General features: G+C 26.9%; 1 protein-coding gene across 5 annotated transcripts in view; it reads right to left on the bottom strand.

Moving 5' to 3' along the window:
• The window catches only part of babo (TGF-beta receptor type-1 babo), a 40,005-nt gene that overhangs the window by 13,134 nt on the left and 7,919 nt on the right, over positions 1-18,952 (bottom strand). For 2 of the 5 annotated variants that reach the window (XM_011638611.3, XM_011638612.3), the window contains exons 2-3: positions 16,551-16,671; positions 4,617-4,825 (exon numbers count right to left, since the gene is read on the bottom strand). In XM_011638611.3, coding sequence (XP_011636913.1) covers positions 4,617-4,825; positions 16,551-16,671 — 330 coding nt within the window. Of the gene's footprint in view, positions 1-4,616; positions 4,826-9,059; positions 9,218-12,453; positions 12,612-16,550; positions 16,672-18,952 lie in introns of those variants that run through there. The other 3 variants (XM_011638614.3, XM_011638613.3, XM_011638615.2) reach the window with 3 other exon arrangements.

Here is an 18,952-nt window from a genome sequence, read left to right as displayed (position 1 = left end):
TTATATTAAATATAGAGTTAATAATTTTAAATATAAAAATGTTTAATATATCAAAAAATTTGTTTCTAAATTAATTTCTGTTAACTTCATTCTCAAATTCAAATTTTAATTAAATAATTGTACAAAGTACAAATCATTTTTTACGAAAAAAAACTTTTTTGAATTAAGATAGACGTAACACGAAATTCATTCTGCAGTTGTGCACGTGACGGTTGAAAGGGGAAATTGTAATTTAAATTTGTAAATATTCTAAAAACAAATAACTATATAATCCATTTTGGAATCAAACAACTGCGAAATTCAATTGGTTATCGAGAACCATGTATAAATGGAACCATGTGTAAATAGGACGAATAGCGATATAATTGGATATTGATCTCTGTGAAGATTTCAATGAGATGAGGCAACATGGCGAAAAAACGATTGAAAACGACTGATGAATGATCGCACATTCAACGATGAGTCTTCTAGTAACAATGAGATATACACCATGCTAATATTAACAAATAAATATGGGGTTCGTACGAATATGTCACTTAAATAATTATTTTTTGTAGGCTGCTGTTTCGTCACATAATATTTTTGATTACAAGATAGATAAAAAAATATAAATATTATAATATTTTTAAGCTATATAGACAAAATTTAAATTCCTATCCTTTTTTTATATGATTTAGTTTCTATAATAATATACTATATTCTTCTAATCTTGTAAAATAAAATATACTGTCTTATATTATATTATATTATATTACTTTAATATTATATTATATTATTTTAATAAAGTATAACAAAGTTAAAAAAATTGCCAAATTTGATTTATATTTATTGTTTATTGTTATATATTTATTGTTTTCCATATTTTTTGGCACTTAAAATAAACAAAACATGAAAAACAAGATTGTTATACAATTTGGAGTGTTTCTTTCACTTATACTTGATTAGTCTTTAATTAATTAATTTTTATTGAGAAAAACGGATATTAACGGATATATTTCTTAATAAAATAGAATTAAAATTAAAATTTCTATTAAATATGGCAGAGTTCTACACATTTTAATAATATTGATAATATTTAATATAATTGTAACTAATAAAACGTCGATTTAAATCGTCGATTTAAATCACATGAATGTCGAATGTCGTGTGATTCCACAAGCGAGCACATAACACGCGTATTTCATGTTAATATCAAATCGCAGCTGTGCGGATATCCACTGATAACTGGCCGTCCTCGTGGATTTATTAGAGCACATATAATCGATGAATATCGCTTCCAACCTGTCCCATCATCTCTTTGTTTAAATCGTATCGTGCACGCCTCGTTACTTTACATTCGAAATAGTACATTTCATTTGCATTGGCAAATTACACCCTCGCCCACCCCCCACGTTCACTTTTATTCGAAATTCACTGACATGTAGATATTAACAATGTACTTTCCACATAGCTTTAAACACTTGCAGTATAAATAACTAAACACTTGCAGTATAAATAACTAATAGATTTTAATGAATTATAAATATACTACAGATAAACAAATAAAATAAAAACATAATCCATCTATTATTAAAAGTATGCATATAGCTCTCACTCACTGCTATAAAAACATGATTTAGTACAAATGTCTGCATTCGCTGACCTTTATATATTTAAATATATTAAGATGTAGAGAATATGAGGCTCTCTCTCTCTAATTTATTACATCAAATTGTAATTTCAGCAATCTCAACCGGAACTATTAACATATAACATTGGACGTTCTTCTCATACAAACATATATGTACAATATGTAAACATTAAGTTATATTTCTTTTATACGGATAACCAATTATCTAATTATTTCAAAATTCTCTAAATTTTTATTTGTTTCATAATTTCGTAATAAATACCCTCATCCTTTTTATCAACTTTTCTTCGCATTGCAAAATCCTACAGTACATATATTTATACGTACGGCAAACCTATATTATCTTATCTGCACGTAACGTACATAGAACGTTATCTGCATTCTCTCTTTATTACGAACAAGAGATATCGAATAGAGAATAACGATATATAAATATGTGATTCAACGTTTTCAAAAATATTTTAAGTTCTGTAAAAAAATAGCTTTTATAAATTATGTAAAAAGTTTATTTTTTAACATGGATAACAAAATATTTAAATAAATATTATAAAATTAATTAATCTTAATTTTAAATTAGCCCTTTTTAAAATTGAGATTTTATTTAATGTTAAAACATCAAAAATTAAACGTGATAAAAATACAGATAAAACAAATACTAAATTTAAAATAATACATTCAATTTTCAATGATACAATTACGATACATTACGTTCATTTATATAATTTATAATTTTTTAGACCCTCTAAAGAAGATAATGCATATATTTATAATTCAAAAATATCTTCCATTATGTAACGAAACAGTAACCGTTTTGTAATAAAATACCAATTTTTATTTAATAAAAAGTCGCCCAAAAGCGAAAGAATACAATAAACGCGATTAGGATAGAGAGGACTGTCGGTCGATGGCAGCCATTCTGTCCGTTCCTTGTCTTGTCAGCTTGGCACAAGCAAGATAAATAATGGGTGAAACATGAAGGAATACAGAGGAGAGTGTAGTGTGAAAAGTGCGCGCCCAGACAATTCACAAAAGCGTAGAAAATCGATAATCGATACCCCGCTTTTCTCATCACTGTCGTACGCGTGCCTTACCAAGGTTGCCATCGAAAAGGTCTTTTTCCCGCTAATTCATAATTCACAAAACAAAAAAACTCAAGCGCTAAAACAATGACGGATTTAAGACAGAGAGAATATATATTTTTAATTAAAATTTAAAAATTATAAAAACGAACTGTAATTAGAAATAGAATTAAAAATATTATTTATTTTGAAATTATCATATAATGTGTAAGAGAGGTATATAAAAATTATAAAATAACGGATTTAAATTTCCGAAATATGTAAATCCACCATTGATTTCAAATAATATTGGAATATAAATATAAAGCCTCAAAAAAGTTTCGCAAATTACATTGCATTGTTCAGGATTCAATGACTTATTTAAATATCCTTCTTTCCTTGCTTTAAAAGAATTTATAACTTTGCTGTAACCCTGAGTGCATGAATCAGAAGTTTCAAATGCGTAAATTGTTATATAAGTTGTTGATATAACAACGTATTCAAAAGTTACCAAATCATCACGAGACAAAGAAATAAATTTAATGTTCAAAAATTGTTAATTAATTCAATTGTAGATGTCCAAAACCAATTCTCTTTCGAATAAATTTAAATCGTTCATCAATCTATTCGCAACAAAAAAAACATTCAATGTGCAACAAATAAATTACTTTCTTAATTTTTTTAAACTATCGCGTGCAATTGTACGTAATAATCGCTATTAGCTATCTGCATAAAACATCTTGTTGCAACTCAACGATTACAAAGGCAAAATCTATCGTTCACATTATATCACGGACGGCTGATTCAGGATAGAAAGGCAGAAAATGCATCCGACCATAAATTACTTTGTAATTTAATAAATATATTACACAACGGAAATATAATTTTTATAAATTATATTTAAAAACTTAAATAAACATTAATATAACTTTATAAAATTAATATAACAATTTTAACAATTAAAATAAAAATGTTCATTGATAATAAAATAATATGTAAAAATACTGTAATTTAATAGTTTAATACAGTATACATAAATTTTCAATAATAAAATTTTACTTAAAACAGAAATTATTTATATTTAAAAACGTTAAAATGTTTAAACATTTAAAGGCAAAAATAGAAAATATTATTGATGATAGATTTATGCTAATTATGATAAAATATATATATATACAATTGTAAATATTACAAATTTTTATAATAAAAAAGAAATATCCTTTAATAATAAATAGCAATTACTGTAATAATACAATTGTTCTTTTATAACATTTAGATATTATGTTCAACTTTCATAAAATTATTTCTAATTAGAAAACCATTAAATTATCATAATTTTCTTAAAAAAAATTGTCAAAGTTTATGACGTAATATTATAAAATTTTAACAATACATCTGCTATCAGTTTCTTAAAACATATAAATATATCAAATGGATAAGAAAAGATTTTTAGAATCAAAATATGATTATAATTATATATTATATTTACACCAATTATTTGATTGCAAAAATCATTAATTTAATGACAATAATCTAATAATAGTGCCATACATTTAATATCATAAAATAAATCTAAGCTAAATTATGTAACGCAAAATTAATTTAAAATAATAGCTTTACCAATGAACGTATTTTTTAATTTTTTTTGTAATTTATAATTACAAAATTACAATCTCTAATACACATTATATTTTTAAAGATTATTACGAATTTTCTCTTTAATTCATAGAATTCTTTTTATTTTTATTTAAAATTTTCTTTCTTTCTAAGTATTATCATTTTATTTATTATGAAATCAGCCATTGAATCCTTTAAATTTATTGTCCCGTTTTTGGTGAGTAGTTTGACGAAGAAATGAACTTCGTGACCAAAGCAACCTTGAAGGCGAAGAATCTCGCAGCAGCCGTTTTAACTGCAATTTATTGTACCTCCTTCGAGGTGGTTCACGAAGCGAGAATATGATCGACCTCTGGACTCGTGAGTAGGAAAAGAAGGCCTTAGATCGCGATTGCAGTAGTCAGAATGATCGCAACAGACGACCACGAATTCGATGCCATCTGGACCGCTTAGCGTACTGTTCGTCGTGCACCAGACAGAGTATTCGAAGTCCGGAAAGAAGTTCATCTTATTGTAACACCTGGGAAAATAATTTACATAACGAGTACTATCGCGGACCAGACAACGGCGTTCGCATCGCCAAAAAGTGGAAACGCTCCACAGCTGCCATAAACTGTAAAATGTTATAACATGCTCATAGAGATTACAGATATCAGCAAATCAAGGAATAAGATTTTGACGAATAGTATCCAAAAACAAAAAATAAAAAGAAATAAAGAAATGCTAATGGCAGCATTTTTAACTGGCTGAGTATGCTACGTAGAGTTTAATAAGCTGCAGAAAAGTAATTAGCATACATCAAGACTTGATTGCATCACGATGTCGGTTAGCCTTGATCGTGATTAATTGATTTCCTTTTTTGTTATATTATAGTTGAAATTGTAATTTAAAGCCATAACACTTAAAAATGTTAAATCATAATTTAAAATGAGAAACATAGTTAATAATTAAAAATAATTTAAAAAACGAATTAATCATACTCGACAATGCAATTAAGTCTTAGAAAAGTTTACATATGTTTATAAAAGAGAAATTATTGTAAAAAGTTTATAGAAGTGACAAAGAGAAATCACAAAAAACATATATTTCAGTAATAATAAAACATTTTAGTAAAATATAAATATTTAGAAAGAAATTTAGAAAATATAAATATTTAAATAATATTTTATAAATGTATATGGTATTTTTCTCAGTTATATCTACATATGTAAACTAATACAAATAAATATATACATATATATATATATAATATTTTATAAAATTTGCATCAAAGTTCTACATGCACTGTATATTATTTGACGAAATGCTAGCGTACATTTGACGGCGAGATATTTCTCTTTTTTATATTTAAAAATAATTTTTAATCTATAAAAAAGTTAATTGTAAATTCTTTTCTTTCATAACTTATCATTTTGAGAATATTTTGATAACGCGTATCTTAAATTAGACTTTTATCTTTCAATTTATTGTAAACTTTATTTAATGTTATTTAATAGAAAATGTAAAATTTGTGAAATTTTTCAGGAAATTAATTCTGTTATACAAACTTGCTTGAAGACAAACACAATTTTAAATCTATCGAAAATTCAATATAATTTGACACAAATCTTATAGTATGCTCTATATGTATTAATTAAAATTCGTAAAAATATTGATAATAAAAGATTTTATTTCGTAAACAAGTAAACATTTTATTTGGATATTTTTTTAAATATCATAAAACTACTCAATAGCATACATAGATAATAAATACATAAAGTCAGAGACATGCGAGGAAAAAAAAAAGGTAAGAGTATTTTATAATTCCATTCTATTTCTAACCCTCACAATTTCGAAAAAGTTTTCTAATAAATTTTAATTTATATTGCGAAGGTTAAAAAGAACTTGATGTAAGATATGAAAGATAAATTATAAAATATATATTAATGGAAATATTTTAAAAATAAGTCTATAGATAAATAAGACAACAAATTTATCAATCACAATATACTTTTGCACATAGATTAAATTGATCTTAATATCTGATGCCAAGTTCTTCAGTATGTATTTCGTATAATAACGGACCAGATCGTCAAGTGTGCATAATACATTTTTGTGAAAGTTAATAAAAAAAAACTGCAAATCTTGCAAAAAATCTGAAGGTTACTACAGAAGGCGGGAAAGATATTTACAAAAGCCACCCTTTCTCGCATGGATCACGCAATCGAAGTTGCTACGGAATAGTACGTTAAAGAGTGCAGAGAAGAGAGCTATGACAACATGCTACCGGTTCACTCAGGAGGATTTCTGGCGTACAACTTGTAAGAAAGAAAATACAGAAGAAGATTGCCTTGAAGCGACTACAAGCTCCGAAGGTGGCAAACATCTTGATTGTTTTTCGAATAATAGCGAACGCATAATATCTCATCCAAATTAATTTTCTTGCCTTATTTTTTTCTGTCAATACTATATATTTTATGCTGAGCAATCGATCTAAGATCGATCTATATAAGATTTGTATAGATAACTCTTAACTTACTATAATACACAACAATATAAATAATATGGGCATGTGCTGCTCGGAAAGGACAGAAAAAAATTGGAGATATAAGTGGAGATAATGAAAAGTAATTAAATGCTATTGATCACGCTAATCTGTAGCACTCCTTACTGCTCACGCTACAATAAAATGTCACAGTATTCATTTTAACAAAATTAACTTAGACATTCATATGCAATATATCAGGAAACATATCTATAAAATAATGTGAAATATGCACAAGTACAATAAACATATATAATTTATATTAATTAAATGTTACTAATATTAACAATATCATAATGTGATACTTCACAATTCACTCTGATATTTATTTAATTAAGTTTTCAATTCTATATCTCATTATGGCTTCAGAAAAAAATTAAATTCTACAATACCATTATAATTTTAAAAAAATGCAAAATAAAATGGTTGCGCTTTATAAATAAATAATAAAAAAGATCAAAAGCGCATCCGCAAATAATACATGGTGTATATACGTTCACATGTAGCGTATAGCAGCGCTTTAAAAGCTTTCTACTTTACACAATATACATATATATATATATATATACATGGCACATGATATTATACAGCTATAGAAACAAGTGTAGAAACCTATACAATGAGCCAAAATCATCGTTAACGTTTTTAGAAGTTCCTTAATCAATGTAATTCTTCAATTTTTAGCAAAAATTCCAACAAATATTTAATTTGTAAGCAATTAAAGATATAAGAAATGTAACATATCAATATGTAGAAATACAAAAAGTCATACATAATTCTTCTTCTATTAAGTAAAGTTTATATTTATAAAATTTTTTTGAAAGTCTTAAACTCACGAATATATACATATATATATATATATATATATATAGTATTAAAAATATATTAATAATTAATTTATATTTTTACACTATAAAAAATAAGTATTGTATTAAAATAATCTACTTTGCAAATATCATAAGATGATTTTGGCTCATTTCATATGGTATATGCACAGATAACGGCAGCGGGAGCGTGACAGACTGCGTGTCAGAACGAGTTCGAGATGGTAATGCGAGCAAGACAAAAGTATATACATTAGCAAAGACTATGATGTAACACTTTATTCCGACTATAAAAAATAACTCGCAATTTAGCTACTTCTCCTTTGTTACGTAAAAACGCTTTAATAACTTAGCTCGAATCTTTATTTATCTCTATTTATTTTTCTGCAATACTAATATTTTCTTTTTAAAATCGCAAATACTTTAAATCAAATTTAAAAAAGTTTAATTTACTTCATAACAATTTAATTTATAAAAGAATATTAATGTAAAAGATTCCTACTAAAAACAAATTGGTACAGCAATATTGTTTCTTTAATATTATAATATATTAAATTATAATTAAAGATTCTCATAAACGATTAATTTAAATATATTCCATATTATAAAGAACGTAACTGTGTCAAATACTCTAACTACAAAAAATTCTAACTAAAAAATATATATATATATATTTAAATAATTATAATAAATATATTTATATTACTACATATATTAATAATATATAAATTGGCAATTAAATAAATATTTAAACAAAATGTGCATTGTGGGAGTTTAATGGAAGTTTATTTTGTTTAAGATAATCTTATGACAACAAAAAAGCATAAAAATTTAATTATAATTGTTGTAGCAATTACATGAACTTGTACATATACTACTGTAATTATGAACTTGAGTTTGATAATTTCAGAAATTTCAAGTAAAATTGCCCCTTTAATGCCCCTTTAAGTAGTTGCGTGGGATAGGTCAAACTTGGACTTAGTTTCTTTGTGCTATGTACAATTGCGTATTTCATCTCTATTCTTGTTAATTTTACAATTAGTCTAGATATTTCTAGGAATTTATTCGTACATTGTATTTATGTTACTCGTACTATTATAAAATAACTAATATAAATATTATAATTATAAATAATCGTCTAACCAAATGTTTAATTATAAAAATTATTCTCTTCGTGATGCTGCTTTCTATTCATTATAAAGTGGTAAAAAAAAAAAAAAAAATTATAAAATTCTGAAATTCAAGAAAGAGCGAGAATTTACACGTGTTGTAGAGATGAAAGACGTGTAGAAAAAAAAAAAAAAAAAAAAAAAAGAAAAGAAAGAAAGTGAAGAAAGAGAGAGTTGCAGCTAAAGCCCGTGCCACCTACAGAGTTTTCGTAACTTCCAGGTCTGTTTGAACTGTACCTTCATTGTTGCTAGGATGTAACACAGGTTTCAGATCCCGATTGCAAAAATCCTCTTTGTTGCAGCACTCGATGACGAAGGTCGTGTTTCGCGAGTCGCTCGTCATGCAGAAGATGCGCGGCTCGGGCTGCGACGCCGGCAGGTGTTTATGCACGCACCTTCAAGCCGATTTTGCACCAGTTTCAGAAAACGAGGTGAGGAGAACTCGGGATAGCGCGCGCGACGCGTTCTTCGCATTGAGGCACGAGATATCAAGGAAAACATTTCGTGCGATTTCAAAAGCAAAAACGCAAAAACGGGAAATTCAATCTCCTAGTAGCATGACTAAAGAGGATTAGCGCACTTCTAATGCTGCATTCTGTGAATCTGCTTCTACTTATATCGATTATTAATTATCGTTTAAAATAATTCAACCGCGTTAAATAATCTACTAACACGGAGTGAACGTTCAAGTATTGATTTTTCATAAGTATTCTCGAAGAGACTTTTGTATGTAAAGATGTATTAGTTATATTTCCTTAAATCCTTTCTCCATTAATTTTTTTTTAACTTCTAGGTTTCTACATTCTTTGATCTATTTTACCCTTAACATAACTAAAAATTTTTAATCCTTGAATTTAGATTATATTATTTTATCCAAAAGTATTAACAATTTTTCTCGATGTTCAATCAGTTTATTTAATGTACCTAGTAATACTGTTCGACTTTTTGTTATTGTGGACTTATATGACGGCTTATATAATTTGCAATAAATATATATTTCACTTTCTATCACTTTCCTCAAGTAAATTTCTTCTTAGAAAATTGCGCTTAAAAGTGATCAATCTTGTTTGAGTATTATAATAGTAGAGTATTATATTAGTAAGTAAAACTAAAAGTTTCTCATTAAATAAATAAAGTAATTTTCTAATTAAATAAATATATATTACATAAATATACATCTATTAATTGGCCAATAATATCGCGAGACCGTTTTATATGTATATGTACGCATTGCGAACACAACACGTTGAGTTATTTCGCATTACAATTTCACACGGATGCGGATACTATCGAGGAGATAGGAGATCACTGAGCAAACTCCAGCAAAACCGAAAAAGAAATATTCAGAAAACCGGGAGAGGATGCGAGAGCGGGAGAAGATAGTAGTCTGGAGGAGCAAGAGAAATCCGCAACACCGTGCAACTCAACACACTCTCGTGATATACCTGACATGTGGGGGTAGCCAGTGGTAGCATATCTTCGTGATTCCTGAAATTCTGCAACTCCTGTCGGGGTTGTAGCGTATAATGGTGTATATAACGCGGAGGCCCCCGCGTCGACTTGCGTCTTGCGACGTGAGTCTTTCTATCGATCGAGTTTGTTCTACTACAATAACCCCGGCAAACTCGAGAAAAGACTAGGTCTCGACTCGTCGAAACGTGTCAGATCGCCGGAAACGATCTTCAAAGCAAGCACATCTCGCACATTCTGAACAAAATTGAACTCGGCACAGCAAAGAAAATATGGGTTAGGGACAAACGGTAGACACTACGATGCAATGTGTGTTAGTTAGGATTCTCTCAAACTTGGCAATTCTACGAAAAAGCGCAGTATTCCACATACTTATAAAGAATGTTACTTTTAACACGTCTTTCGAACCTTTTTTATACTAGACCTTTTTTATGAGTAAAAAGAAATATTTTATATGCATATGCAAATTCTTAAAATTCTCGTTTTTATAACGTAAAAATTATATTTAACAAAATAAATATCAACATTGTTAAAATATTGTTCTATATAAAAATATATCGATTACATCAAATAATTTTTATCGTACTTTTATGTAAACTCGCTGTTGTTCTTCATCAATTTTCTATTAATATGTAATATGTTATCACAACTTTTAAATAAAATAATACGATTGATTACATATTTATTAAATAATTAAAATTACCGTTGCAAGTGTGTATTATTAAATATGCAAATATAATATTACTTCTGGAAAGAACTGTTCCTGTATTTCTTCACGCAACAGTCTATTAGTAAAAGGATGTCGAACGAACCGAAAACGATCTGTTTTGCTCGGAATAATTTCAGTTTCTTTAACTTGTTTCCTGGATGTGTATATGTATCATCGTCACGTGAAACTTCATTCGCAATATATGCAAATCGCACTTCGTCGCGACACGCGCGTCAAGGTGAACCGCACACGCGCCGCGATTCGATCATCATGAATCGCATGCGAACGAAATATCTCAGACAGTCGCGATCGTCATACATATCTTACTGACGTAAATACTTGTTGATTTGCGCTCGATCGCGTGATAATTGATTCCACAAGACGAGCCTCCATCGAATGACATCAGGGCGTGCGCTAACAATGCGAGAATGTAAATAAAGTGAATTAAAAATTGCATTAGATATCATATTATTAATATATTAACGTGATGATGTGACTTAAAATTCAATTAATTTATCATGACCAAAAAGAAGAAAAGTATTAATTAATATTTTATGCAAAAATTTAAAAGAAAAAAAATCTAATTCAACGATAATTCGACTATTCTAAATATAATGACTTTAAAATAAAATTTGCATTGATATTAAACATATTATAATATATAACTTTTTAATTATTTTTATTAAAAAAAATGATCATATATGTATGTATTAAGATCGCAAAATAAATAATTGCTTTTTTGGATATTTTATAAATAACACTAACTGTACGTAATACTTTTATACATCCGTCTTTAATTAAATGCAAATCGCGCATGGCAAAACCTAATAAGGATAACAACGGATGCTTCAAATGCAAAACAAAATGAGATCGATAATACTCAGGTATTGTAAAAAGATAGAATGTATGTTGTCAATACTTTTATTAAAATTTTTTTCTCGTTATTATGTATTTTCAAAAACATTTCTATAAAACATATATGTGTGGTTTGTTAATCTAAAAATGTCTATATAAAAACGCGTATATAAATTTAACGCAAATTTGATTTTCTACAGATAAACATGTTAGATAAACACGTAAATATAGACGTAAAACTATATAAAAATTAGACGGACATATTTAATATTAAATATACGATAAAGATAATACGTGATAAAGACTTACGCGTTGTTATTGCTACAAAAAAACATGGTGATTATAATTCGTACAAGAGCACATTTCCCAACTGTAAAAGAATTCACATCACTGACGATATAACTATATGCAATTTTATTTATTTATATGGCAATACTACTTTCTTCTGTCATTTTTGTTATTTAGAAAATCATGCTAATCACTCGATTTCCATGGAGTTAATTTGTGGCATTATGTTATCTATAATACGATTAAATGATAATACACACACGTATAGAAACAATAAAAGCCCTCGCTCGCGAACCCTTAGAAAAATACCTGAAGACAATTCGGATGAGTTGGGAGATAATAAAACTGGGTATAAATTCAGGTTGCAGAGGTCTTTATCGCAGCAGATCCGCGAAAGATAGGTGCCCGGCTTGCTGTTGCAGAAATGGGGTGCTTCCGGCGGCAGCCACTTGCTTCGATCGAGGCACCTTTCACAACATCACAATCCTACATTTAATCCGAAAAACTCGTACGTCAATCGATCGCACAAACCAAAATTCCGAAACTTTATATGTACTTTATATCTAGAGATCTTTATTAGTAGTAAATGATCCCACAACACATCCCTTGCATCGATTTCATAATTGAAGGTTTAAAAACATTAATTAATCTATACCTTTTAAAAATAGTATAATATATAAACATATTAATATTTTTGTTATACATAATATAACTCGTAATATAATAACTAAGTTTTGTTTTTCTGTCTACTTTCCTTTCTTTTGAGAAACTATTGCATTCATGTGCAGTACTGAATAAAATGTGAATCTACGAATCTTTTTGCATTATAATAGTAATTCTCTATGACAAGCATATATTTATTTTACCTATACAATTAATATACATTTTATATTTATGTATTTTACATGTATTATCATTTTATATACGTATTACTATAATTTTTATGTAATAACTACATGAAATGTCCAACGATATTTTGTATCACCTGTCTAAAAAAATTAAAAACAAGTAACTACAATCCCCTTTCAATTCTGATTTATGTACTTTCAATCGACATATTCTGAAATCTCATATGACGCGAATTCACGCTTGTGCCGCGACACATCGATACATTTTGCATTCATGCTATTGCATATAAAATTGCCTCGTGCTGCTTTCACACTACGGCCGGATCAAGTAATCTCGGTCGCGCTATTTTCAATGCGATCGAATTATCCGAATTATCCGTCTGGCGCATTAAGCATTTAGGAGCCGTCCGCACGTCTGCGACCCCAGATCGTCGTACCAGTCAGTCTGTCTCGGTCGATCTTGCTTGATTTTAAGAGTGCATCCTTCCCAAATAGGAATATCTTATAATCATTACATCGGCAATTACTAAGAGATAAGAGATTCAACTGCATCCTAAGATTCCTTCAGAATGTGTAATGTTCATGAAATAAAAAAGATTCAGAGAAGACATGGACGTTTTCAAAATTGATATCGGCATAATTAATATTCATTTATCCATTTATCAAAAATAAATAAATGAAAATAAAAAATGTAAAATTATATAAACTAGTTATATTATTATTATTATAAATCATGAATTTCTCTTAAAAAAAATATAGAATACTACATAATATTATAATAGTATAATTATTTTTACAATAAAGATTAAATTCTACTCTTTATAGTATTCTGCAAAATAACAAAATAATTAAATTTTATATTGAGTTTTATATTGAGTTCTTATATAAAATGTGCACTTTTTATGTGCATATATAATTTTAACACTTTATATAAAATTATTTTTATTTATATAGTCTCATGTTATATTTATAATATTACATTAATAAAATTCGTTCAAAAGTAACTAGTAAATAAATAAATAATGTCTAAAATCGAGAAAATATTTGCTTTTATTATAAATATATAAAATATGTAAAATACACTATATTATTTTGTAATTTTGTAAATTAAATAATGTGATAACGTATAAGTTAATGTCATATCAAACTAAAAATTATAAAAATTATAAAATTAAACTTTATTTAGTTTCAATATATTTCTTTGGAAGAATACTGCAAAATTCTATAATATATTTTATATTTGAATACATATTTGAAATTCTATATCGCTCATTATTAGATTTTCGTCCTTTATGATGATGTATCGCCAAACATCCATGATAAAGAAAATGTCGATCTTTACAGGGTTAAAGATCGAGTTCGTAGTATACTTCGTACGTACATATTGCGATATCTTTTCAACTTTTGACCCCTTTGATCATGACGAACGTTCGCGAGCTTTTCCGAAGCTATTGTAAATTTAGATAGATGCACTTATGCATCATTTGCGTATTAATTAAAGATACCAATAAAATTGCCTGTAATGTCAGGTGCATAAATTTCACTGTAAAATTAACTTGATTCTCAAGTATATTACACAATTTTCTACATAATTTTAGTTAAGTAAAATTCAATAAAAATATTATAACTCAATATAATTTTGCAATAAACATTTTTACATATAATTGTTCAAATATTTAAATAAATTCCTTAAAATAAAAAAAAATATATCAGTATTCTGTAGAAATAAAATTATATTCTTTTATTCTTCCTTTTTTTCTTATTATGTATTTATTTTAGAATAAACTCATAATAAAAGAAAGCATTTTTATTTTAAACGTTTTATTTAAAATATGACAATGTTTTATTTCAAATATATGTGAAGATAAATTTATATAGATTATATAGCACGATATCTTGAATAATTTTTCAGAATATCATTTAAAAGGTTTTAATTTTTTTTTATAGACTCTTTAAAATAGCATTAGGTCATATCAAATAATGAATTTCTCTTTCTAAGAACTTGCTTTGTAAGAACAAAAATGTAATCCTCTATAACATTTATTTTAGCCAATTTATATGAAACGATCCTCAAAAGTAAATTCATTTTTATTTACATGTCTTAAAAAATGATAGCACCTAGTTACAATAGTTTTATCTTATCTACTTAGATTGAATTAAAATTTATGGCTACCCCCACGCTCGCGCGCAAGAAACTTCCTCGTACGTATTCGAAATCAATACCGCGGAGGAAGGGAAGGTAACATCGAATTTCGCCCCGAGTTTGCCCTGCGATCGATCGCGACCAGAATTTCCATGGCCCATAGCGGTCGAACTTGAAATCTTACCACGCATCGCGTTCGACAGCGTTACCAACGCGACGACTGGCCGACAACAATAATTTGTTTTCGCCGAAATGGGCGTTAATCATGGCCCGGGCGAGAACGCGGCCTGGAAAACCAGCTAAACATTTAAACTACGTATTTAAACTACGACGAGAGCATCGATCGTAATGTCGAAGCAAAACTGCCGAAGGCAATCGTTCGATATAAACTGCGATATTTTTTGCGATTTTTTTAATAACCTAAACCGTTAAACATACAAATCTCATTTATAATAAATTATGTTACAAAATAAATAAATAAAATAAGCCAATAGTATATAGTCTCTAATTAATTAAACAAAAAAATCTTTTACGGACTGTTAATCCTTTGGAAACACTGAATTACCTTAACAAACACTGAATTACAAATAAAGTTTTGATAAAGAATGTAATTTAAATAAATAAATAGAAATAAAAGTAAAAAATTTATATCATTTTTATGCGTGTATATATCCCCCAAAATATAAACATTTTACACAAACTTATGTTAATGAATTAATAACAAATAAAAAATTAGAAAGTTGACTAAAATTAGAAAGTTGATTAAAAAAGAAACTCTACACAAAAATCTTTTAAGATAATTGTTTATTTAATTATTTAATTTATTTGTTTATTTAATTATTTAATTAAATGCCTTTGTGAGTTTTATGTTAACATTGATTATGCAGTGCCGTTACAACGTATATACTGAACTATATGTTTATTCGATAAACTTATTACAGATAACGCAAAAAGAACTGATAATAAACCCGGATCTTGTTTTGCTAGCTTAGAAAATTTGCATTAACATTAATGTCATTGATCGCTCACTAATAAGTATTGGACTAAACATCACAATAACTATATCCAATTCGTTATAGAACATCAAAATATTATGCCTGTGTTGAATCTTTCTTTTAAAATAGACTCAATTTTCTAATCGAGTGAAATAAATCATTTTTGTTAATATTCAATAATCTGACATATCCATTAATCTGTATAATGTACAGAAGACTAATAAAGTATATGATACATTTTTTAACATAAAAAAATATATTATATAAAATAAAATTGGTAGAATTTACCAGTTTCAATCAATATTATTCAATTGATGGCAAATCCACCGACAATCGAGAGATCGATCAATCAATAAAAGGAAGTTTTGAAAGTGTAAATCGCACATACTCATCAATAAAATCCACGTGCAAATACATTACCTTCGAGCATACGTAATGACGTTATTTTTTAGGCTCGTACTGGCGAAACAATAACCATCAGTTTCGCAGGTGTAATTTTTCTCCGGACATATATCGCAATAGCATTTCAGTTTGTTTTGTCCTGAAAACAAAGCGGAATTATTAATTAATTTAAAGTATAATATTAATAAGCAAAATATCAAAAAAATCTTTTAATTTTATTTTCTATATCAAAAAGTATTCTTTTGTGAAATTTTGATTAAATTGCAGGATTTTTACAATTTCCAAATTTCTGATATTAAAATCTAATAAACAAAATGTTATTAATATGTTGATGATAACGTTAAATTTATAACGGATTCTATAAGGATATATTGTGAGAAGTTATATCAAATATAAAATAATTGTTCACAATAATTGTAATTATTTTTCTTTTTCCAATTTATAGGAATATAAGAAGATTAAAATGTTTTTAAATTAGATATTTTCAAAAAATTAATCTTTTTTGTAATTGTGTTTACATATCATCACTACTCTTCTAATCGCTCTTATTAACATAATATCAATATGCAAATATATTAATAAATGTCGATATAATTGTAAATGTAAATAGATTTTTTCCACTTTTCTTACATAGACTTTTGCAACTAAATGTATGGATTATTTGATGATATCGAATTCTAGAGATGAAATAAATTTCGCGAAAGAGCGCTTGCGTGCTGCGGCATGAAATGGAAGAAATATGGGAAGAAAGATATTATCGTGAAACGTTATATGGCACTTACTACAATTGACGGGCAGTTTATTTTACGATAATATAATAGTCATAAGTTTTGTAAATATTGGCATATAATTTTTAAAATACGAGTGATAAATTTTGTAAATATTGATATATAATTTTTAAAATACAATAAACGATAAAAATAAAACGATTATTAAATAAATTTATCAATTTCAATTATTTTTAGAAATATATTTATGAAATATATCACACGTATTAGAAACTCAATAACTTATAATGAAATTCAACTTATCAAGAATACTTAGTTATCAAGAGAAAAATAAAAATCCAAAAATACCAAACTCATGTATTCTACTGTATTTGAAAATTTTACTATATGTATTTAATATGTATCAAAAAAGTTATGTGTTTAAAAATGGAAAGATATAAAAGAGAATATATAGAATTTGGAAAAATTCAAAAATTGAATAATAAACAAAAAGGCTAATGTAAGAATTAAAGAATATAGGGGTTTGATGCAAGTTTAAATTATGAAACAAACAGGCTCACTATTCTTCACGTGATTTCTGCTTGCCAAGATCAAAAAAAGAAAATAGATAACGCGTAAAAAGATAGTAGACTCAAAAAGACCTTGAAACTTGAGTGTTGTTGATTACACTCAGGTATCGCTATTTTTATAAAAGCTAATGCGGAGCTGCGATAAGCGCGCTGAAACTTTAGCAATGTATTTCAACATAATTCTTATGTGATTCGAAAAAAATCTTCAAATGAATACATGTCTACATCTGATAACATTGTGATGAAGCAATGTTATGTAATCTTTTGTATGCATAATCCTACTGCAAAATAATCATAATGTTTAATCATAATCATAATACAAAACACAATGTATAATAACACATCGATATTTATACTTAATAGGCTGAATAAGCTTTCCCCCATGTTATTCCAGAAATCAAATACACAGCATTTGAGTCGCTATTTATGTGATCTTATAATTTTGATCTGAGTAATTTTGATTTTTGCAAGACATCATCAGCGAACATCCGTTCACTTTAAGCAAAATTGTTTAAAGGTTACAGTCTATAAATCAAAATTATCAGGAGATAATAGTATAAATCGGGAATATATTTTGCATAATGATCTTGCAATTTTAAATAAAAAAGATACTACTTTTTGCTTTAAAAGAAAAGTTTCTTAAAGACATGCAAAAATCAAAATTACACTAATATAATAACACATAAATATAAATCTTGCGTTTGCATTATAAGTTGTAAGTTTCCATTATAAGTTGTATTAACATGTGAATGTGTATGTATGTATAGTGCGTGAAAGACTTACTAATAATTTATTCAATTCCTTTACAAAAAAATATTTTTCTGGCTAAACAAAATGCAAACTTATGCAAAATGTCTCTTAATTAGAAAAACGCATAAATAGTGTTTATTATATAATTTATTCATTAAATTTTTATTAAGATTAAATGAGGAATCAATTAAATAAATGTCACATACACTCTATAAGAAGATTATTTAACAACAAAAATAAGTTTTTATATCATAAATATAAATTATATTTATATAATTTATTTTAATTATTTATATAATTTATATTTATATAATAATATACATATAAAAACATATTCTATTTCAATAAAAAAATATTTTGTTTTTATGTGCTT

Source organism: Pogonomyrmex barbatus, unplaced genomic scaffold (assembly GCF_055798465.1).
Source record: "Pogonomyrmex barbatus isolate J1 unplaced genomic scaffold, ASM5579846v1 scaffold20, whole genome shotgun sequence".
NCBI lineage: Eukaryota > Metazoa > Arthropoda > Insecta > Hymenoptera > Formicidae > Pogonomyrmex > Pogonomyrmex barbatus.
The sequence above is the reverse complement of the archived record's forward strand: the minus strand, read 5'-3'. Positions and strand labels throughout refer to the sequence as shown.